Genomic DNA, 17792 nt, shown 5'->3' on the forward strand with positions numbered 1-17792 from the left:
AACAGGTTAATAAATTCTGCCTTTCTTTTCTCCATTTTTGGGAAGGGGTAGCTGGGAGACAGCTCTAGCTTGAGGTTGCTATGACGACTGTCACAGAGGAGCGTTTCTGGGTCCTGTCCTGATTGACGCGCCAAAACAACAGCAGGGCATTGTGGGATTTGTAGTATTAGCTGTAAATGCGCCGTATAATACCAGCGGGTCAGCTTTTATAGTACAATAATAAGATAATTGGTTTTATTTTATTAGTTTGGTTTTATTTTATTTGCACAGTTAGAATTACATAAAATGGCAAAGATAACATATAATGTAAAGTGCAGGGAGAGGCAGAAAACCCACATGGGCTTATTTAAAGCCTCCACCTAACATTTCATTAGAAAGTAATAAACTGATAATAGAAAAAACAAATGTATATCATCAACAAGTTATAATGACAATAACAAAAACAAATAAAAACAAAAATGAACATGTTAAAAAAGTATATTTGTGTGTGAACTAGAATTTCAAAACAGCAGTTAAATGAGCTTTCAGACATCTTTTGAAGCATTTTACAGAGATGGAGTCCCTTTCCAGATGGGAAAAGGTTTTTATCCATCATTTATTCCCTAAATTGAACAATAAATTGACCTCTGCATGTCAGAAATCTTGGAGGATGAAGATCTAAAGATTGACGTGTTGAATAAGAGTGAATCTGAGAATTAAATTTAAAATAAGTCTTAAAGTGCTTTGGAAAGTTTTCATGATCTGAATATACCTTAAAAATAAAAACACATACTTGAGAAATATTGATGACATGAACAGTAAGTATCTGGAGTTTCTGAAAGAGGAACAGATGAGGCATGTGACTAATAATTTGGTATTGCCTCGCGGGCCAAATAAAATTACACTGCGGGCCAAATTTGGCCCGCGGGCCAGAGTTTGACACCCCTGCTCTAAAACATAAAATGTCAAAAATCTGTTTTTCATCAATCTGCTCTAATCTCCGTGTTCCCCTGCGCCTCCTGATGATTTTGTGGGGTTTTTTCCGCAGGAAGTGTGGGCGTGTTGGTGTGAGTTGCTCTCCTACTTGGAGCAGGAGAACGCCTTCCTGGACCAGCTGGAGCAGAAGCTGGATGAGACAGAAAACCTCCAAGGAGGAGCAGAGGAGCTGCAGGAGGCGCTGGATGTGAGTATGAATAGGAGGGTGAAAAGAACAGAAATGCATGAGAAGAATTTTTTTAAATTTTTATTTTAATTTAATTATTTTATTTTATTTTATTTTATTTTATTTTATTTTATTTTATTTTGTTTTGTTTTGTTTTGTTTTGTTTTGTTTTGTTTCGTTTTATTTTATTTTATTTTATTTTATTTTATTTTATTTTAATTTATTTTTATTTATTTATTTATTTATTTATTTATTTATTTATTTATTTTTCTTCTTCCTGTCTGTTTTTGGTGTCTGTCTCGGTTGTTTGTAAGTGTCTATACTATATGTTGAAAAATTAAAAATTAAATAAATACTTTAATTAAAGAAAAAAAAAAAAAAGAAATGCATGAGAAGGGGTTGATATGATGCAAAAGTCTTGTCCAGACTCAAAAAAAGCAAACAGAGTGTCTGCTACCTTCTCCTTAGTCTAACATGTAGCTTCTACTAAATAAAATGATGTTTTGTGGTTGAACAGTTATAAAACATGTAGTTTTAGCATAAAATGCAACACTTTAAAATTTACTAGAATACTTTATGTGGAAACAACCTAATTAAATTGCTGAATATAATACTCTGTTTAAAAATGATTTATTTCTGAATAATTACTATTATGTTCATTTTCATATGATAAAGGTAATCTTTTAGGCTAAACCACTTCAACCTAACTTTGTTTTGTTGGTTCAGCACAATTAATTCATGTACTTCACGATTTTAAAAAGTAGTTGTAACAACCCTATTAAATAAAGTAACTCTTAATAATGTCATCAGTGGTGGAACAAGTATTCAGATCCTTTACTTCAGTAAAAGTACTAATACCACACTGTGAAATTACTCCACTACAAGTAAAAGTCCTGCATTCAAAACTTACTGAAGTAAAAGTACAAAAGTATCAGCATCAAAATGTACTTAAAGTATCAAAAGTAAAAGGACTCGTTATGCAGCACGCCCCCACTCATTGTAATGTATTATCTAATATATTATTAGATTGTTTGTATTGATGCATTTATGCAAGTAGTGCTTTAATTTTTTTTTTTAAATGGGGCTGATTTTAACCACTTAATATCCTGTTGTGAGGTTTAACTTAAAAAAAATGTCTCATGACTTTAAATTTTTTAAGTTTTTATGTTAAATTTCGACCTGAAAAGTAACTAAAGCTGTCAGCTAAATGTAGTGGAGTAAAAAGTACAATATTTGCCTAAAAATGTAGTGGAGTAGAAGTATAAAGTTACATAAAATAGAAATACTCAAGTAATGTAAAAGTACCTCAAAATTGCACTTAAGTACAGTACTTGAGTAAATGTACTTAGTTACTTTCCACCACTGAATGTCATACACGTTTAAATGGCCCAAGAAAATGATGTTAGTATGTTACAATTACCCTTAGAAATCTAGTTGGACTGACCCCTGGTAATTAATTAACAATAATGCAAATACATCATGTTGACCCGACATATTTACATTTTGTTCACTCAACAAAACTGTTTCTCGCTAAATTAAAGCATTTTATTTAGGTGGAAATTATTTCCATAATTTTATTTCGTTCTGGGAACAAATTCGTTTTTTGAGTGCAGAAGTGTGTCTAAATGGGCGATGAGGAGGAGGAGGAGGAGGAGGAGGAGGAGGAGGAGAGGACAGGTTGTGCTTTCTCCCTCTATAAAGCAAGAAGGTTGATGCTAAGCTCTCTGCTAACCCTTCTGCTCAGGGTTTAGCCTGCTTAAATCTGCCAGATCTGCACCAAGCAGTGATCATATGCTTTCCACTGCTCCTCCCAGCAGGGAGCACCTCCTCCCAAACAAATGCTCCGCTCCTCCTTGGGAGCAAGGCTGACTGCTGCCAACCTGGGACACCTCCTCCCATAAATCACTCTGAGCTCAACTGATTGGCTGAACTTCTGTTTGTCCTGTAGTCAGTGGCGGTTCTAGACCAGTTTTACTGTGGGGGCTAAGCAGGGGCCAGTGTTTAATCAGAGGGGCACATTAAAAAACGGCTAAGATTATATTTGAGCATTCAAAACCTTTATTTTAGCTTGTTGAAAAATCTCATTTAAGTATATTTGGAAGACACAAATACATTGGTTGAAACAATGAGACAGACTCACCAACAATAACAGTTATTTTTGTATGACAATGACATTATCTTTATATATATATCTGTTATATCACTGTACTGCACTTTCAAAATAAAAGCACAAAAATGAGAAATGCCATTGTCATACAAAAATAACTGTATTTATATATATATATATATATATCTATAAATATAATTCTCACTGTACTGCACTTTCAAAATAAAAGCACAAAAATGAGAAATGCCATTGTCATACAAAAATAACTGTATTTATATATATATATATATATATAAAGATAATTCTCACTGTACTGCACTTTCAAAATAAAAGCATTAAAATGAGAAATGTCATTGTCATACAAAAATAACTGTTATTGTTGGTGAGTCTGTCTCATTGGTTCAAACAATGTAGTATTTGTGTCTTCCAAATATACTTAAATGAGATTTTAATAATTCTCACTGTACTGCACTTTATACACACACATATATATATATATATATATATATATATATATGTATATACATATATATATATATATATGTATATACATATATATATATACAAAAATATACACACACAAGCTTTTATTGCACAATTAAACTATTATACAATGTACACATTCTGGATTCCTTTTGTGTACAATGAGATATTGTTTAAACTAAAAATAGGTAAGAATTGTTCCGACGTTCATCGTTTGTTTTATAAATTGAAAATTTTATTATTAATTTGAACAAAGACAAGTCTCTCTCTGTGTTCATGGCACACACAACAGAAGTGACGTGGTCATGAAAGCCTTTATTTTATTGACACCGATTCAGATGTTAGCTCACAATTGGATGGGCCTTAGTCAGAGATTATCATCCCATCAGTATGGGACAGTTGGGTCATGCTTCAGCCACTAACAGGGCCAGCAGATTCTTATCAGTGTTCATTGGGCTGCTATTTTTAGGGCCCGAAGACTAACAGTGCAAAAACCCTATTGAAATTAGTCCGTTTATTATTATTATTATAACAGCAAATTTATCGCATTTTTGAGAGCTTTATCATATTCCAAAACTCACCAATCTTGGGACAAAATTAAATTCTGCGGAAACTTTATGTATTTCATTGGTTCAGAAATGGCTGTGGCAAAATGACCTACTAGCGCCCCCTAAAATTGAGCCCCTAAAAAAGGTTTGTCGTAGAGACACGAAATTTGGTACATACATGTATCATTGGAAGACGCACTAAAAAGTCTCAAGAAGCCATACCCAGAAACGAACAGGAAGTCGGCCATCTTGGATTGAAATGGCGCTTTAGACGTTTTTCGCCACTTCCATGCCGCATACTTTAACAATTCCTACAGATTGAATCCGATCAACTTTGGACTTGTTCAGTACCATCAAAAGTTATTAAAAGCTTTGCGTTTTTATTTTCATTTCAATTAACGAAAATGTTTTTTCAATGCTAGTTTTCATTTTCGTTAAGTTTTCGTTAACTATAATAACCTCGGAACGTACACGTGTCCCCTGTGATTAACGCAAGCCGCGTTACGAGTCATAAAACTTGTTGTCTGTTGTGTAATCATATGGAAACTGAGGCCTTTTAACTAGATGGAGCAGCTTTGTTTTCAGCGAATTATTGACTGGGCTAATAACAACTTTCTTAACCTGCAGCAGGTGGAATAGGCCCCTACTCAGTCATACATTCAACTGCCCAGTAACACAAAATCACAATCACTCAGAACATGATGAACATCCAAGATTTTTTTTTTTCTTTTTAACTTGAATTCAGTGGGAAGAGATTAAGAGGTTAGATGTGATGTGAAGGACTTTTGGAAAAGATGATTTTCATTTGATCATTGGTCTTAGAAAATAAAAATGGATTCAGTGGACCTGCTTCTCTGAGGATGTCAGCTTCAAAGTTATGTGAGGCACACACAGAAAAAGAAGTAAAAAAAAAAAAAGTAAATCCAATGGAATTTAGTTAAAATTTGCAATTAGAAACATTGCTGTCCTTCCTGGGGAAATAAAGCTAAAGGCTTATCTTTTAACCCTTACTTGTTAATTTGCTTAAACTGTGCTTTTGCAGATTGCTTTAGATGTTACATCCAGGGATTTGGTGAGATTAAACAATGCAAAAAGCTGAGAGCCTCTAGACCAGGATACATTCATTAATTTTAAGCTGTTCGGAACAGCACAAATGCAAATAACTGCCCACTCAGCTGTATTTTACTGCTCCTAACTGACATCAGCCAAAGGGAGCTCTTTGGGGATTTCAGAAGATGTGAAAAGCTGTTAAGCACCGAGGTCAAACCAAAAGAGCTAATTGACCTCTTTTATCCTCTACATGCCATCACCTAACACCAGATCCTGCATAATTTTCAATATGCTTCTCCTACGTTATTATGATTCAAACAAAACGTCAAACGTTTTTATGCATAAAAGCACCCACTTCATGTTAGCTAGAACAACAGAAATGTCAAAGTGGTCAAATGTGATTGATCAGTTGTTTTTTTGTGTTGTTTAGAGTCTAGAGGTTCTGTTGCGGCACCCCGAGGACAACAGGAACCAGATCCGGGAGCTGGCCCAGACGCTGATGGACGGAGGCGTTCTGGATGAACTGATACAGCAAAAACTGGACACTTTCAACACGCGATGGGACGAGCTCATGGCCAGGGTAAGACATTCATCAGCTTAGCGAGCCGGTCGTATACACGCGAGATCACGAGATCACGCAATAATCCTGACCATACGGGAGACCGCGAGATCCCGTGATAAACTCTAAACTCTATTTATACAGTCTATGGATAAACTGTGTGTATAAAGTAAACAACAACAACAACAACCAACTTACTTTGCTTCTCTGAGGTGAAAGATCTGTTGATCTGACCATCTATCCTTATAAAAACAATATGTTATGTCATAAATGATTGTATGATGTTCCACTTCAACAATCAGTCTCTTGTCGTCCGTGTCGCCGATCCTCTGAGACCCTTTGATTGATTGATTGATTGATTGATTGATTGATTGATTGATTGATTGATTGATTGATTGCTGATCTGGTGCCCCGGTCATAACATAATGTTGATGTGAAGTAGTTTTAGGCTGCATGAACTACGTATTGTGTTTTATTTTGAAAGGGGCTGAAGTGTTTTACGCTGATTCTGAGTCGGACTTCCTGTCTGGTGATCTGCTCTGTTGAGATTTACGCGGTTTGGCAGCGCCTCGCGGAGAAATAGAAGTCCTACCTAATGCTCGCGTAGAGACGCTGCTGTAACGTGACGCAGCGCGCCCGGTGGAAATGCTCTCATTGATTAGAGTGTTACCTATTTGCAACAGCGAACGCGAAGCTGACGTGACGCTGCAGTAACGCGCCCGGTGGAAATCAGGCTTCACTCTGACGTGTTAAAATAGGCAAGCAGACACAAGTCAGAGTTTGAGGTGATACATTTTTACCATTCATCCACACTGCAAAAAAAGAAAAGTTGGGTGAACTAAAAATTTCAAGGCAACAAACTTCGATAAAATTTTAAGTTGGACAACTAAACTAAATATTTTAGGTTTTGTTTTTGATTTTGCTCATTTTTGACCCATCTGTGTAAATATAATAATACAGAAACTATTTTTCTTCAAGTATGAAAGGAAAAAAGGATATAATGATCTCTTGTAATAAAAAAAAAGATATTCAAACACACAGCCAGCATGAAATAACATGGGAAATGAATGCGGGTCATTTTTGACCCATGTTGTGCATTAGAAGGTGTTTATATGTTGAGCATCAAAGGGTTAATATGTCACCAAAAATAAACTGGAATAACTAGATGCTGTTAAAAACATAACATTCTGCTCCTCAGTGCTCCTAGGAAGCCATGATTGATTTTGCTTAGACAACAGACAAATAGTCACTGAAAATCAGACAGAACTGGGGACTGCTTACACAGATCAGAGAGGAGAGGACAGGACAGGAGAAGTTGGAAGTGAAGGTTGTACACATGCAAATACTTCAATATGTATAGCATGTGTAGACCCATTTTTATATGTTGTGCATCAAAGGGTTAACGTCTTTGTCCTTCTTCACTACGTCCTCCTCCTCCTCCTCCTCCTCCTCCTCCTCCTCCTCCTCCTCTTTCTAATACTCCTTCTCTTCCTCTTCCATCGTCTCTCTTCCCTCCCTTCTGGCCATCATCAGCCATCATCAGCGGCAGCAATACATTCTCAGCCTCTTGTGGTGATTCTCAGTGACAGATTAGACACACTCGCACCCACACACACACACACACACACACACAGACACACACTCATCGCCCGCTGGGTTGATCCTCCCTCACAATAGAACCAGATTAATGTTCTCCTTGCAGCCTGATAAGCCTCCCTTTGTTTGTCTACCCATCAGAGACAAGTGTGTGTGTCTGTGTGTGTGTGAGAGACACTCTTTTATTTCAGACTTTTTGTATTTTTTTTGGGAAGAAGTTCCATTGTGTGTATTGTCTGTGCGTGTGTGTGTGTGTGTGTTTGAAAGCACTACAGAAGGCGGCGTCCTTTGTTTGGGCGTGTATGTCAGCATGTATGCATGTGAGGTGAGGCCGGGCGGCTCTGAGCCGTGTTTGTTTGTCATCTATAAAGGGGACCAGGAGCTCAGAGACAGGACGCGGGTGTTTGTGAGTATCTCTGGAAAGACAGATGGAGCAGCGAAAGCACACAGAGACCAAAATATCGCCTTAATACTTTCCTTTTTTCAACCTGAGGGTACTGTACCGAGGGAGTTTCTTTTCTTTTTTTAAATCTATTTTTCTAACTTGATCAGTGCCGTTTGAAGAACACGCCGGATTGTTTTGTGGCGGGCACGGTCATTTTTCAGCCGACCAGAGACTCCAGATAAAAAACTAGACATTTCATAACCTTGAAGCGGTTCTTGAAGTTTTTTACTCTTTTATTAGTTTAATTAAAACATCACGGCGTTGCTTGCAGATGTAAGAATTATTAGATTCTATCTGTGAAGGCATAACAGAAAGTCATTATTTTCTGAAAACAAAGACGTTTAACTCTACACCAGCATAATGTTAATTACTGGGAGGAGTTGTTTTATTCTAAGTAATAACACTAATTATGACTCTGAGCCCTGGAACTGAATACAATGCTATATAATACAGTGAAAAGTCATATTTTACTCTTTATATTGACAACCAGTCTGCCTCGTAACACCATAACTTCCAGCATTTACTTACATTTATTTTGCTTTTTAAACTGTATTTTATAACGAGAAGGAAACTGACATCTTTAAACTAATGATACCTGTACATCAGAAGACTTTGAAAAGATTTGGAAAAGACTCACGGAAAACTATCAGCTCACATCTAAAGACAAGTTTTTAGTCTCAGACTGAGATTTTAGATGTTTTAGACAGACTGTCAATCTTGCAGGGTAACTATTTATGAGACAACAACTAGATTCTTCTAGCATTTTTATCCCACCATGCAATTTTTTTCCCATTATGCTCTCAGTAGAAACTTACAAAATGGAAGAGAAGCAGCTTTTAGCGCCAGCTGCTCTAGTCTGTGTAACATGGTTTGTATTGAAAACAACAACAACAAAAAGAAGAGAAGACGCCACAAAATGCCTCCTCACAAAGCTGAAAGAGGGTTTCTGTTTTTCTAACATGAAAAGTTACTATTTCACAATAAAAATAGATATAAAGAAGATTAAGAAGATCATTTAGAAATGAATTCATGATATACATTCATGTCCTATTGAATTAAAATTGGTTTAATTGAATAATTTCATTTATCAGCTCTATCAACTTTCATTTAGTTAATCATACATCAATCATCAATTATTTATGACTTATTTATCCATACATTTATTTATACATTTTAACTGGGTCTCCTTACTGTTCTCTTTACTAAGAAACATCTAAATATATGACATCACTATATTTGTATTTAGGACTGAGCTTACTAGCATTATTGTGATGTTACTTTTTCCTGTGGAAGTGGTTTTACTAAATTTCGCTGTTTTGTTTTCAACGAGCCATTGAATGGGCTGATAACAACCTTCTCAACCTACCAGCAGGTGGATTAGGCCCCGACTTGGCCATACTTATAGGCTTATAACTGCTGATAGCACCCATTCAGTTGTGTGATAAGGTTTGAATGAGGTGATTATGTAACGTATTTGAGCTGAGGATCCATGTGTGCGCCTCTTATATATATAAATAACTCAAGAGAACCATCAAGGTTTGAAAGAAGAAAAAGTTGAAATGAGAAGAAAAAGCAACATGTTAATCAACAGATAACATCCACCAGAGGGTCCAGAGCCTCAGAAAGCATTGACAACACTCTGATTGCCTTTACAACATGAACTAAGAAGTTAAACATCAAATAAGTATGTTTCTTATCTATTTACAATGTCTTATCCAATGAAAAGTATTATACGTTCAAGAGCCGGGGACAGTATATAATCTCATTATATCAATGTCCCACTTTAAAACTCGTGTGCAGATAAATCCAGCCTGCACATGCAAAAAAAAAAAAAAAATGTTGCCTCACATCTCTGTCTGCACTTCTACAGATCAAAGGGGGTGTTTGCCATTTTAATTTCAGCTTCTTGTAACGGCTGAAAGCCAATAAGAGGCAGTGTGATGCGGAGAACGCTGCTCGTGCTCTGCCCGACGGCGTTTCCCACAAAAGGCAGTAAAGCAAACAGCGATCCCCTATCTCTCTTGTTCACAATCACTGCGTTCGTGACTGCGCGTCTGTATGTGTGAGAGAAATAAGTAATAAGGAGAAACTGAGTGTTTAATGAGAATATGTATTCATGAGCCGACAATTGCTTGGGAAATGGAGTACATCGCCACAGGGAAGGTTGTTATCAATGTTTGTCTTAATATTTAATCTCACTCAACTTCTCATTTTATACATTATCAACTAAGACGCATCCACTGTTGCAACATTGGGAACATTGTGTGCGTGGAAGAGCGAGACACAAGGGTTAGAAAGGCTCAGAGCTATACTTAGTCATTATCCTGCTGCATGAGCTAAGCATGCTCACCTGTGACCACACACACACTCTGTTGTGATGTAATGGGTCCAGCTACTGGTTAATCCTGCAGACTAAGGGACTAAGGGACAGGCAGAAAGGAAGCACTCCAGGAGTTGCATCAGAAGATCATTGGTTGTTGTTTTTTACCTCGTTGGCGTTGATGTGGCCGATCACACCAAGACGACATGAGAGAGAAACCCAGGAGTCCGTTCTTAAACAGGGTAAACAGTCAGTGTCTGTCTTGTGCCTGTGATTCTCTGTTTATGGGCTCGTTTGTAGGTATGAGTGTGGGGGTTTGTTCGTTAAAGTTGTCAGTATCTTTTAAAATGCTGGGTGGAATCAATGCAATTGGTGGATTAAGAAGGAAAGCGGCACTAATTTTCTGTATCAAGTACCAAATTAATGATCTTTGATCTGAAAATCTGACCAGTAACAAACCAGCTTGATAGGACGGACAGATGGAGGGCTAGAGAGTCCACATGGAGGAGGCTGTTGGAGCTTGTTAGTATGAATCGCTCCACAAGAGAAGTTTGTAGATGGCTAGGAAGCTGAAGTCGATGGTACACATGTGTGAGCAAACTGCCAACTGACATGTTAGCAAACGGTTAACAAGCTTGCTTATTGCCTCTTTAATTGGACCGACAATCCAAACAAAAAGCCAGTAGGGAAGTAAAGAACATACAGTACTCAAGCAGTTGGTCAGAGCCGTGCATCTTTAGGAGGAAGAAGGAAGAAGACGAAAAAGGAGATGGAGCTTGGAATTGTGCAGAAAGTATTTTGAGCAGCAAAAAGAAGAAGAAGAAGATCTGAAGAGAACCGGATATGCATCAGAAGCGAGGCCCCATTCATTCCTATGAAACTTGCTCAGTGATACATGACGCCAAAAAAGTTTGACTTGTTTATGAAATTGCAACAAACCGAAAAACTTACAGCCAGTACACAGGGTTTGTGTCCTATGATGTCATTTGAAGTAACGTGACGTAACGTGTGTTTTTAAACTATCTTTTATAATGCCTGACCAGGAACATTTGAGCCGTAAACTTAGAGAAGTCGTTTTGTAGCCTAAACCAAACGAAACTGACAGGAAATGTAACAAAACGGTGACCAGCCATTTAATGGGATGAGAACAACCTACTGGACCTACTAGCAGGTGGAGCAGGTCATTGAATGGGCCGGTCCTTCTTGTTTTTCTGGATATTATGATTAATAATTTTCCTACCAGGAAATCTACCTGTCCATTAATGAAAATAACTGCTATTGTAACTGTCTAAAGTTGAAAAAATCATCTAAAAGTTTAAATAAACAATATTGCATTAGAGGTGTGCAACTCTCTTCAAGTAGAAACATCTACTGGTGTGTTTCCTGTATTTATAGTCTGTGTTTATTGACGATGTGTTTCCTGTTAAACTAGGCGGCTCTCAGGCAGAAGGACTTGGAGAAGAGTGTCCAATGGGCCCAGGAGAACGACAAGACGCTGAAGCAGATGCAGGATTCACTGGCCAACACCGACCGCCATCTCACTGCGTACCTGGCTGACCATATCGACGCCCAGCAGATACCGCAGGAGTCTCAGGTAGCCTCAGTGTGCATCTGTGTGTGTGTTTGAAGGACATGTAAGAATTGAAGTTTCTTTTTCCATCCGAACAATGCTTTGATCACCAGGCCCCAGAGAGATTTACGAGAATCTGGAGGTGACTTATCGTTTTCGATCGTCGCATCATCGCTTAGCAACAGCTTCGACCTGACATCACATACGCAACGGATTAAACACGGGAGAAGCAACTGTGGCCGCCGTCGCTAACTGTGCACAACGTCCGCCACTGATCATAAACAAACCAGCATGGCTAATCGTGCACAACGTCCGCCGCTGATCATAAACAAACCAGCATGGCTAACTGTGCACAACGTCCGCCGCTGATCATAAACAAACCTGCATGGCTAACTGTGCACAACGTCCGCCGCTGATCATAAACAAACCTGCATGGCTAACTGTGCACAACGTCCGCCGCTGATCATAAACAAACCTGCATGGCTAACTGTGCACAACGTCCGCCGCTGATCATAAACAAACCTGCATGGCTAACTGTGCACAACGTCCGCTGCTGATCATAAACAAACCAGCATGGCTAACTGTCCACAACGTCCGCCGCTGATCATAAACAAACCAGCATGGCTAATTGTGCACAGCATCCACTGCTGATCGTGAATTAACCGGCATCGTTAACTGTGCTCAGAGTGTCCGGTGCTTGTTGTAAACAAACAGAGATCGCTCAGTGAACACCTCCTGCAGCAGCAGCAGCACATACACACTGTACTGCTACAGAGCTAACTGTTAGCCTGTTAGCACTGTGCTACTGTGCACTTCGTTCTGCGATGCCGGACTGCACTATGAAAGGGCAGAAAATCAGGCCTTTGCGGGATCACTATGAACGCTCTAAGGTGAAGAGCTGGCACAGACCTTTCCTGCATTATAGCGGGGATTTTCGGGACCACACTATGAAAGGGGCTTATGTTTATTGTCGCTATTGACTACTCGCTGCTTCGCCGGCTTGTAAAAATGGCGCGTGTTGTTGTGGCATCAAGTGCAACGTCACATCCCGCTTAGCGTTCTATCCAAACAGCAACCAGGCTTTTTTCAGGGGAGAAAAACGGCCCTGCTCTTTAACAGGACCAAAAAAATCCGGTCAAACGACCGCTCGGGACGGCTCATATTCAAATTAGGGGCGTTTCAGCGAGTGAGACCCGCCTCATTCCAGGTATTCCCCTAATGACATTTTGAGTTTTTTTGTAGACTCATAAAAGACTGCCGGCAATGATAAACAGAGTGATGGAAACGTGGGTGAGTGTGTGTGTAGGGAGGTGACAGAGATTACCTCACACACACACACACACACACACACACACACACACACACACACACACACACAGGAGGATAAGAGAATGATTGGATTAAAGTGGTGTGGATAAGCATGTGTGATTACAGGGCACTTGGTATTTAAAAAGAGAGAGGGGTCAGAGGTGTGTGTGTGTGTGTGTGTGTGTGTGCGCGTGTGTGTGTGAAAGAGAGGGTGACAGGTAATTAAAGTGTTTAAGCATCCTCTTTTTTTCTCCTTGATGCCTCCTGCCCCCTTGTGGTCAGCAGGTGGAGCTACACCATCAACCACTTGAGACTTTATTGTCTTCCCCTTTCCAGACTTATTTAATTTACTAAATGTCAAAACTACTTTATCACATGTTCTATTCAGTTAAGAAGACTTTTGTCAAGCTTTCATTTCTTGAGATAATTGTTTTATAATTTTTATACTTAATTTTGTGTTTTATTTAAAGACGTGTGTGTGTGTGTGTGTGTGTGTGTGTGTGTGTGTGTGTGTTTAACAGAAAATCCAGACGGAGCTGAGCGGCCATGATGCGACCCTGGAGGACATGAGGTTAAAGAACCAGGATAAAGAGCCGAGAATCATGGGACAGATAGACCTTACCCAGGTACAACCCCACACCTACACTACTGGTCAAAAGTTTTAGAACACATCAACTTTTCCAGAATTTAATTGGAAATGATGCAGTTTAATGTCTCAGTGTATTCTGAAATTAATGCACATTTGCAACATTTAAAATTCTTTATTGAGCATGATAGTGTTTTGAAAGTAAAAAAAGATTCAAAATCACATTTTATGTTGGACTAAAGGACTAAAAAAAGACAGAAAATGACCAAAAAAAGACACAAAATGACTAAAAAAAGACACCAAAAGACACAAAATGACTAAAAAAAGACACAAAATGACTTACAAAGACATGAAAAGAATAAAAAAATGGACAAAATAGCCCAAGACTCCATAGAGTTAAGTTGTTAACCCATTTCTTGTTCCCTGAAAAAGGCCTACTTGTATAATTCTGAAATGTACATTATTTTCCAGTTTTGGTTAAGCTTACCTTTTTTTATTTACCTCTGGCAGTTCACCACTTACCTTTGGACCCTTTCAAGCTGTTCATTGACTTGAACTGCTTGAATTTCAATAAAAAACCGGAAACATTGGGGTGTTCTAAAACTTTTGACCAGTAGTGTACATGCACAAAAAGATGGACACACATTGTATAAATGTACAGGCAGTATATCACCAGATGTAGACTGTTGGGATCAGTCTGCCATTGGCTGCCCTCTTCAGGTAGAAATATGAAAGGTGAACTGTGAAGAAGTTGTATAAAGCCTTTTGTGTCTCCAGAGGGAGCTGTATGATACAAAAAATACCTTTATTTAATGAAGTATACTTCAGTTAAGTTAAAATATATTTCCTAGGTGTACCTTTTGTAGTAAGTATACTAAAATCAGTGTACTAGTAGTATACTTGCAAGTATACTGCCCTGCAAAGCCTAACTGCAGTAACTACTACTTGACTAGATTGAAAGTTTTGCTTTATTTCAGAGAAATAATGATACAAAAATTGCAGTAACTACAAAATCCAACTCAAAACCAAAGCAGAGTGCAGTAATTGCACTGACCACGGTCTGATACAGTGTAGCCTTGTATTACTTCATTGTGTTGAAAAGTAAAGACAAGAATAATAGAAATTATTATTATATTATACTTATTATTAATTTATTTGATAGGGGAATTATTATCTCGACAGTTATTAAGTAAGAAAGTGAGAAAAAATATATTAAGACTAAAATATACTTTATAATATTAAGTCTAAAATAAACAAATCTTTGAATAGTTGTTAAACACTTTTAAATACACTTTCTTTCTTTCTTTCTTTCTTTCTTTCTTACTTACTTACTTACTTACTTACTTACTTACTTACTTACTTACTTACTTCCTTCCTTCCTTCCTTCCTTCCTTCCTTCCTTCCTTCCTTCCTTCCTTCCTTCCTTCCTTCCTTCCTTCCTTCCTTACTTACTTACTTACTTACTTACTTACTTTCTTTCTTTCTTTCTTTCTTTCTTTCTTTCTTTCTTTCTTTCTTTCTTTCTTACTTACTTACTTACTTACTTACTTACTTACTTACTTACTTACTTACTTACTTACTTACTTACTTACTTTCTTTCTTTCTTTCTTTCTTTCTTTCTTTCTTTCTTTCTTTCTTGCTTGCTTGCTTGCTTGCTTGCTTGCTTGCTTGCTTGCTTGCTTGCTTGCTTGCTTGCTTGCTTGCTTGCTTACTTACTTACTTACTTACTTACTTACTTACTTACTTACTTACTTACTTACTTACTTACTTACTTTCTTTCTTTCTTTCTTTCTTTCTTTCTGTCTTGCTTGCTTGCTTGCTTTCTTGCTTTCTTTCTTTCTTTCTTTCTTTCTTTCTTACTTTCTTTCTTACTTACTTACTTACTTACTTACTTACTTACTTACTTACTTACTTTCTTTCTTTCTTTCTTTCTTTCTTACTTAACAAAATCAATTTGAAAATGTTGATTCACTGAAATCATAAAAGCACTCTGTTTTTGCATCACTATCAGAACCTGTTACAGCAAAAGCCAAAATGCAGTAACTACATTTTTGAGGTCAAAGGTCAAAGAAATCGTCATGATTTTTGAGCATAAAAATGACATCATCAATACATGTAGAAATAAGTGTCATATCACTTACCTACCTGTAACCCATTTGGCTGGCCAGTTAACAAACTTTAAAAAACTTTAAAGCAGATTTTCTTTGTTTTACCTTTTGCATCGTTACTGCAGTTAGACTTTGTAGGACTTAATACTACTTTCATACTTTCATATATACTAAATTGGCCTAAAAGTATACTTACTACCTACAGTAGTAAAGTTTGAGTGTTTGAGCGTGGGTTCTCTCAGGGTTCTCTGGCTTCCTCCCACAATCAAAAACACGCACTTAAATTGGTTTAATTGGTGACTCTAAATTCCCCGTAGGAGTGTATGAGAGCGTGATTGTTAATTGAACGACATATAAGTACAGTGATTGTTCTTAAGCAGTTAAGGAGAATGAACTAATAGGACACTTGAATAAAGGTCTCTTTTAAGGGTTTGCACATGTGATGTCACTTTAATCAAACTGTTGGCTGTTGAGTTGCATTATGGGTAATGTAGATGGCAGGTTTTTGACAGGGGAGAAGAATGTGTTGAATAAAGGCAATATCTGTGGTTCCGCTGCATCAGTTTGTATCCTTTTTAAACTATCGAGTGTGGAAGCAACGTCTTTAAGCCTGAGAGATTATCATTAAACAAACAAAGACAAAAGTTGCTAGTCAGCATGTAGTGAAGCGCACAAGATTAGTTGAACCATTAGCAACAAATCCCGGTGTCTTGTCAGGAGATTTAAATGATTAATGAAGTTATCCTAGTTGTGGCAGCTGGAGAGGTGTGAGCAGGGGGGATTCATAATCCACTGGAAACATGGAAGCCTCCGCCTCTGCAGTCTGCACACAACAATGAAACTCATCTTGTAGGTCAGGTCAGCCCATTTGTGTCTCTTTTTTCTTTTCACAGAAAATGCTAACAGACGTGTGGACGAAGTTCCGGCTCTTCCAGAAGCCGGCGAACTTCGACGCTCGGCTGGCCGAGTGTGAGCGCTTGCTGGCCAGGGTGAAGAGAGAGGTGGGGGTGCTGGACATCCGCAGCGTGGAGCAGGACGTGGTGCAGTCCCAGCTGGACCAGTGCATGGTGGGTCAGACGGACAGACGGACGGATAGATAGATGGATGAATGGACGATTTGAGCCGACGTTTAACCCCTGCTGTCTGTTTGTGTCAAGCAGAAGTTGTACAAGGTGCTGAGTGAAGTGAAAGGGGAAGTGGAGACGGTGATAAAAACAGGCAGACAGATCGTTCAGAGGCAGCAGACGGAGCAGCCCAAAGAGCTGGACGACAGGGTGACCGCCCTCAAACTGCTCTACAACCAGCTGGGCTCGCAGGTCAGAACACACACATTATCAATATGTGCTCCTCCAAATCCATAATCCTTGTAGAATTGAGATTTAAATGTCACAATTTGACTACATTTTTGATTTCCTCGCTTTATATAGACTACATGGTATTAAGTATAACATATACACTACTGGTCAAAAGTTTTAGAACACACCAACTTTTCCAGAATTTAATTGAAAATGATGCAGTTTAATGTCTCAGTGTACTCTGAAATTAATGCACATTTGCAACATTTAAAATTCTTTATTGAGCATGATAGTGTTTTGGAAGTAAAAAAAAAGATTCAAAATCACATTTTATGTTGGACTAAAGGACTAAAAAAAGACACAAAATGACCAAAAAAAGACACCAAAAGACACAAAATGACTAAAAAAAAACACAAAATGACCAAAAAAAGACACAAAATGACTTACAAAGACATGAAAAGAATTAAAAAATGGACAAAATAGCCCAAGACTCCATAGAGTTAAGTTGTTAACCCATTTCTTGTTCCCTGAAAAAGGCCTACTTGTATAATTCTGAAATGTACATTATTTTTAAGTTTTGGTTAAGCTTACCTTTTTTTATTTACCTCTGGCAGTTCACCACTTACCTTTGGACCCTTTGTACCCTGCTTGAATTTCAATAAAAAACTGGAAAAAT

The 17792-nt window shown here is 37.9% G+C and overlaps 1 protein-coding gene across 2 annotated transcripts in view; it reads left to right on the forward strand.

The window, feature by feature from the left end:
• Positions 1–17792, forward strand: part of dmd (dystrophin) — a 432308-nt gene that overhangs the window by 283764 nt on the left and 130752 nt on the right. For both annotated transcript variants that reach the window (XM_059327929.1, XM_059327930.1), the window contains exons 32-37: positions 1028–1162; positions 5760–5909; positions 11682–11843; positions 13649–13753; positions 16715–16888; positions 16982–17137. In XM_059327929.1, the coding sequence (XP_059183912.1) occupies positions 1028–1162; positions 5760–5909; positions 11682–11843; positions 13649–13753; positions 16715–16888; positions 16982–17137 (882 nt within the window). The remainder of the gene's footprint in view (positions 1–1027; positions 1163–5759; positions 5910–11681; positions 11844–13648; positions 13754–16714; positions 16889–16981; positions 17138–17792) is intronic.

The sequence above is a fragment of the Centropristis striata genome, chromosome 24 (assembly GCF_030273125.1).
Source record: "Centropristis striata isolate RG_2023a ecotype Rhode Island chromosome 24, C.striata_1.0, whole genome shotgun sequence".
NCBI classification, from domain to species: Eukaryota; Metazoa; Chordata; class Actinopteri; order Perciformes; family Serranidae; genus Centropristis; species Centropristis striata.